At 41.8% G+C, this 6,000-nt stretch overlaps 1 protein-coding gene and 1 long non-coding RNA gene across 6 annotated transcripts in view; both read left to right on the top strand.

Moving 5' to 3' along the window:
- Window positions 1–6,000, top strand: part of usp24 (ubiquitin specific peptidase 24) — a 45,589-nt gene that overhangs the window by 19,856 nt on the left and 19,733 nt on the right. For 2 of the 5 annotated variants that reach the window (XM_032525176.1, XM_032525172.1), the window contains 13 exons: window positions 686–817; window positions 1,705–1,816; window positions 1,925–2,001; window positions 2,181–2,321; window positions 2,572–2,625; window positions 2,718–2,851; window positions 2,987–3,053; window positions 4,471–4,581; window positions 4,685–4,783; window positions 5,075–5,248; window positions 5,334–5,419; window positions 5,498–5,633; window positions 5,785–5,931. In XM_032525176.1, coding sequence (XP_032381067.1) covers window positions 686–817; window positions 1,705–1,816; window positions 1,925–2,001; window positions 2,181–2,321; window positions 2,572–2,625; window positions 2,718–2,851; window positions 2,987–3,053; window positions 4,471–4,581; window positions 4,685–4,783; window positions 5,075–5,248; window positions 5,334–5,419; window positions 5,498–5,633; window positions 5,785–5,931 — 1,470 coding nt within the window. The remainder of the gene's footprint in view (window positions 1–685; window positions 818–1,704; window positions 1,817–1,924; window positions 2,002–2,180; window positions 2,322–2,571; window positions 2,626–2,717; window positions 2,852–2,986; window positions 3,054–4,470; window positions 4,582–4,684; window positions 4,784–5,074; window positions 5,249–5,333; window positions 5,420–5,497; window positions 5,634–5,784; window positions 5,932–6,000) is intronic. The other 3 variants (XM_032525173.1, XM_032525175.1, XM_032525174.1) reach the window with 3 other exon arrangements.
- On the top strand, window positions 391–537 carry LOC116695116 (uncharacterized). Its single transcript, XR_004333358.1, has 2 exons — window positions 391–438; window positions 478–537. It is a non-coding gene; the product is annotated as an uncharacterized LOC116695116 (long non-coding RNA).

Raw genomic sequence — 6,000 nt, 5'->3', positions numbered from 1 at the left:
TTTTTTTTTTTTTTTTTAACTTTTGTTACATAAACGGCATCAGACAATTTTTTATTTCTTTTTGTATATATTTTTTTAAATTCAAGGCAGAAGTGAAGATCCACTAAGATTTTCTGTGTTCAAGTGTTATACATTTTCTTCAGACCTAAAACAAAGAAATGCTGCTGGTTGCTATTGTTTGCAGCACTACTACTGTTAAAATTATTGTTATTTTACATATGACAGTTTGCACATTTGTGTTCTCAGAAGTTTGATAAATGCTGCTAAGTCCACTAATCTTTATTTTTTTATTGAAAAAAAAATCTTATCTATTTTGTTTATTTAATATATTTTGTATACATTATTTATATAATATGGTTTTACTTTATACATTTTATAAAGTCCAGTTTGGTGAAGTGTTCAATTAATGTTTATGTTGAAGAATTTGGTGTATCTTAAGTAATTAAGTAAATTAAGTACAAGTAAATTAAGTCAAAGTGTTACATCTTATCTTTCAAATAGAAGTTTAAAAACAAGCACATATGGGCCAAATATCGGCCAGAATAAATCGGCAGAATTTATTGGCTGACCCTTATTTCTAAAGGTCGGCATCAGCCAGAGAAAAACCCTTATCGGTCAACCTCTAATATGTTGACAGTGTGAGTTTGAGGGTGAAGGTAACGTGTCTCTCTGAATCTATGTGTAGTATCTGGACAGCCACCTGCGCTTCCTGGCCTTCTTCCTCCAGGAGGCCAGCCTCTACCTGGTCTGGAACAGGGCCAAGGAGCTCTGGGAGTGCCTGGTGTCTGGCCCCGATGTCTGTGAACTTGACCGTGAGGTATGAGAACAGTTATGCAAATGAAAGCTTTGTCCTTGGCCATTTGTTTTGGTTTGCAACCCTTTGTCTGGATGATTGCTCTGGGTGAACAAAGGCACGGCAAACATTAGCCGTTTGCTCCGCTCTGTTTTTTATTTTTTTATTTTAAAAGGGTGTTCAAAGGCAGTTACAAAAAACAATACAAATAAGTAATAAAATACATACAAATAAGTTAAAAATATAATCTCTCATGGCTCATTTAAAACAGTCATGCATTTTTTAGATTCTGGTTAATGATTCTGTCTCAGAAATAATCAAGTATACCATCAACTTTGATGGTGTATTCTTTGTGAATTTGGCATTAAATTATTAAAGTAGCGAGTAATTTATTTTAAAGGTGCTCGAAGCAATGTCATGCATTTTAAGGCTTTAACATTTTGTTGTCACATACAGCAAACATCTAGCTAGCAGATAGTGAGGAGATGTTTTTTACAGTGTGTTCAGGGGACAGGCAGCTAGCAGATAGTGAGGAGATGTTTTTTACAGTGTGTTCAGGGGACAAGCAGCTAGCAGATAGTGAGGAGATGTTTTTTACAGTGTGTTCAGAGGACAGGCAGCTAGCTGATAGTGAGGAGATGTTTTTTTACAGTTTGTTCTGGGGACAGGCAGCTAGCAGAAATTGAGGAGATGTTTTTTACAGTGTGTTCTGAGGACAGGCAGCTAGCTGATAGTGAGGAGATGTTTGCTGTATGTGACAATGTAGCGTAAAACACACGTGACATCACTTAGAGCACCTTAGACATCTCTTTATTGATCCTTTTAGGCTGACTTTCCTGAAGAAAACACAAGTCCTGTTTCCAAGATGCAGTTCAATTACCCCTAAACATGTTACGTTTCCCTGTGTGCAGATGTGTTTTGAGTGGTTCACCAAAGGACAACATGACCTGGAGAGTGACGTTCAGCAGCAGCTCTTCAAGGAGAAGATCCTAAAACTGGAGCCCTACGAGATCACCATGAATGGTGAGAAACTCTGCAAGGACATGCACTATCGACAGAAATACAGGATTCAGGATTAGGTCACCAATACCTATGTGATACAGCAGGTAACATGTTCTATGTGTCTCCCAGGTTTCAATCTATTTAAGACCTTCTTTGAGAACGTCAATCTGTGTGACCATCGCCTCAAACGCCAGGGCACTCAGCTGGTCAGTCCTTACTCACCAGTTTCTATGCATTTAGTTAGATTTTGTTTTGTTTTTTACCAAAGATGTGCACAGCTACTATTAGTGTCAGTGAGATCTAAAATACACGTATTTATAGAGTGAAACAAATCTTAAATAAATAAATAAATAAATATTTCATTCATCATATGGTCTGATTTCAGTGTGTGGAGCGCCTTGACCTGGCAGGGATGGATTTTATCTGGCGCATTGCCATGGAAACCCCTGATGAAGAGATAGCCAATGAAGCGATCCAGCTCATTATCACATATAGCTACACCAACCTCAATCCCAAAATGAAGAAGGTCAGTATATATGTGTCTCCGCACACTCTCTTGTGGCTCACTCTTCTAGCACTTCCCTCATGTGTGTCTCACTATCTGAGAAGAAGAGTATAACTTAAGATGCTGCCATCTTGTTTTAAAGCCATCATTTTGAATTAAGTGACTCATTGGAGTATTTTGTTAAAGTAAAATTAATTGGAGTGAATGTTTGCGTTCTCTCCCTTTATGAAACCTGAAACCACATATAATATTAACTTTTGTTTTCTTACAGGACTCCGTGTCTTTGCACAAGAAGTTTATAGCTGATTGTTACAAGCGACTGGAGGTAAGGGGTGGAATATGATAATGTTAGGAGTGATTGTGCCATTTCACAGAAATGAGCCCCTGAAAGCTCAAATCTGTTTCTCTTTTTCTCAGGCAGCTAGCTCGGCACTAGGCGGGCCTACTTTGACTCATGCTGTTACTAGGGCAACTAAGATGCTGACGGCAACTGCCATGCCGACTGTGGCCACATCTGTACAATCACCATCCAGGTACAGAGGGGGGTTTGGGTAAGAACATAGTTATTAAACCTACTAAAACACATTTTTTTAGGAGTGTTCCTATACATCATTGAGAGTGAATTATTCTTTGACATGTTTTTTTTTTCACTCTGTTGAAACTCATCTGTGTGTGTTCATCTGTAGATCCACTAAGCTGGTGATAATCGAAAGACTGCTGCTACTGGCTGAACGCTACGTCATCACTATAGAGGTAGATCCTGTCTTCTCCACTTGAAAGGGATAGTTTGGATCTTTTAAAGTGGGGTTGTATTACTTATCCATTATCAGTGTATTACCAATAGTAAATGGCGGCCAGCACGCCCCAGTTTGTAGAAGCAAAAAGGAGTACCGAGTGAAGCTGGTGTCCCGCTGCCTCCATCTGTTAGTCTGAGTTATTGTGTGACTTTGGTGAATCCGAGCTAATCCTTTAAAACACCAAGGGCCCGCTTCTTCAAAACTGGGTGCGTGCTGACCGCCATCTACTGTAAATCCGAACTATCCCTTTAAGGTCGGCTACACATTGGATGTTTCGTGTCAGCTGCACGGCGTGTCCGTTTAATTTCTGCTCCTATGTTAACAGGTTAGAGCACACACAGCCTGCATGACACTAGGGGGGGGGAATCACCAGGCGCCTCCCGATACGATATCATCACGATACTTGTGTCACGATATGATTATTACGATTTTAAACGTATTGCAATATTCTGAGATATATTGCAATGTATCACCTTTTTCCAACTTCTAATTTTTCCCAATTTCAAATGATGTCCCCAAAAGGAAACTTTGTCAACATCTGTTTTATCTAAAAAATACATTTCTCTGTTTGTTCATATCACTTCAATTTCATTGCTGCAAAATGGGACAAATTGGCCAACACATATATAATAAAAGATCCTTACTTGGTGTCTGTGTTTCGATACAGTATTGCTACTGAAAATTTTGCGATACTATGGTGTATTGATTTCACCCACCCTCACCCCTATGTGACACGCACGTTACCCACGCTAAAAACGCGTGCATGCTAGAAATAGAACCAACACCTATTTTTCACACAACACGTGAGCGTGTGGGAAGCGTTTCCAGGCAAAATAGAATAAGAAAACATGTTTATATGTCATTGTGACACAAATACATCTTAATAAATTACATGTTGATGTGTGAAAGTCTCTAGGTTTTGACATCAATGCAGATATAAATATAAAAGAAAAATCTTTTAAAATATTGCACCTGTCATACTGAACAAAATATTCTGTAACCTATTTTGCCGTCAATACTGCCAACGTTGTCTTGCTTTGATCAAATCAGTAGCTTCTATATTTGTTTAATAACTCTCCCCATATGTTGAACTAGTCTGTCGGCGCTATGTTCCAAGGTAGCCCTCCCTGCACGTCAACTAGCAGCAGCAGCAGCGCCGCGTCAGACGCGTTTCTGGGGTGTAGGATAATCTACGCAGCCGCCACAAAGCTGACATGCAACAGAATGCCATGCTCACGTGACACAGCCATTGTGTAGCCGGCCTAAGAGTCTCATTATCATTTTGGCAATAAATGCGGATCCTTACAAGGAGGATCGATATACTGTAAATGTGTGTGTTTAAGCCTCTTACTTGTGTTTCTGTTTCTGTGTAGGATATGTACTCAGTTCCTCGCACTATTCTACCTCACGGGGCCTCGTTCAATGGACACCCTGTCACTCTTCACATCACCTATGAGTCATCCAAAGACACTTTCAGCTTAGAGGTACTGTAAGACCTTTCCTAGTTCCCTGCAATATACCTTTTGTGGTGTGGAGTTACATTTACAGAGGAAATAACCCTTCTCTGTGTGTTTGTGTGTCCTGCAGACACACAGTAATGAGACAATAGGAAGTATCCGGTGGAAGATAGCTGAGCACTTGAGCTGTCCGGTGGATAACGTCCAGATCTTTGCCAATGACAGCGTGGTAAGTGACCCCTTCCCCCCCCCCCCCCCCCCCCCCCCCCCCCCCCTCAGCTTAAAAATATCATTGGTCCTGTTGTTCCCTCATCAAATTATTTCCCTCCTCTCCCAATCATGTGTTTTCAAGCTGCATATCAATGCACAGTCAATTCTTGTAGGCAGGGTGCCACCACCTATTTGTTGGCGGGTTGGTCCGCTCTATCTATTGTGTGGCAGAGGAAACACAGGCTGAAACAACCTCAATTCCTGTTTTTCTCTCACTCCTACCCTTCACTGTTCCTCCACCATGTGTTAGTTGACCATGAATCGGGACCAGAAGCTACTGTCCCAGCTCGGCTTCAGCGACGAGCAGAGCCTGACTGTGAAGAGCTCAGGCACTGGCACTCCCTCTGGCAGCTCCGAGTCCTCGGCCTCCGCCTCGAGCAGTTCCAGCTCCGCCGTCTTCAACTCCGCCTACGCCCTGGAGCAGGTACCAGCTGAGACTTAACAAAGGTGTAACACACTCAGGCTAGCATTGGTTCTGACACACTGTGCCCATGTCTTTCTGTCTCCAGGAGAAGTCTCTGCCCGGTGTGGTGATGGCTTTGGTGTGTAATGTGTTTGAGATGCTTTACCAGCTGGCTAATTTAGATGAAACCAGGTAAGATAGTAAAGTTACATAGACCTTGTTGCCAACAAGACAGGCCTGTATATTTAGTCGGTATATTATAATCTTTAGGATCACTCTTCGTGTGAGGAAGCTGCTATTGCTGATACCAACAGATCCAGAAGTGCAGGATGCTCTAGACAACTTTGTTCCCAAAGAATCCAGTGTCTGGAGCCACCAGGTACATCAGATGCGTTCTGGTCATATGGTAACTACCTTGGCTGAACGTTGACACTCTCAATTCTCTACCTTTCTATTCTCATTTGTTTTTGCTCCAAGTACTTGCGTTGTAATAAGTCTATATACATCTTGCCTTATCTCTCTGCTTCACACAATCCCCTTCTGTCTCTTTTCTATAGAAGACACTGTTCCAGGGTACAGGCTCTCGTTCCCCATCTATGGCCTCCAAGCAGCAGCACCAGCCCAGCGCTGCATCCATCTTGGAGTCCCTCTTCAGATCCTCGGCCCCGGGCATGTCCACCTTCAGAGTGCTGTACAACCTGGAGGTAGGCACACACGGGCACATGCACTATTAAACACAGCACGTCATTTTCCAATGTAAAACCGCTCTGCTC

Source organism: Etheostoma spectabile, chromosome 9 (genome assembly GCF_008692095.1).
Source record: "Etheostoma spectabile isolate EspeVRDwgs_2016 chromosome 9, UIUC_Espe_1.0, whole genome shotgun sequence".
Classification (NCBI taxonomy): Eukaryota; Metazoa; Chordata; class Actinopteri; order Perciformes; family Percidae; genus Etheostoma; species Etheostoma spectabile.
Note: the sequence above shows the minus strand (reverse complement) of the source record. Positions and strands in the feature narration are given on the sequence as shown.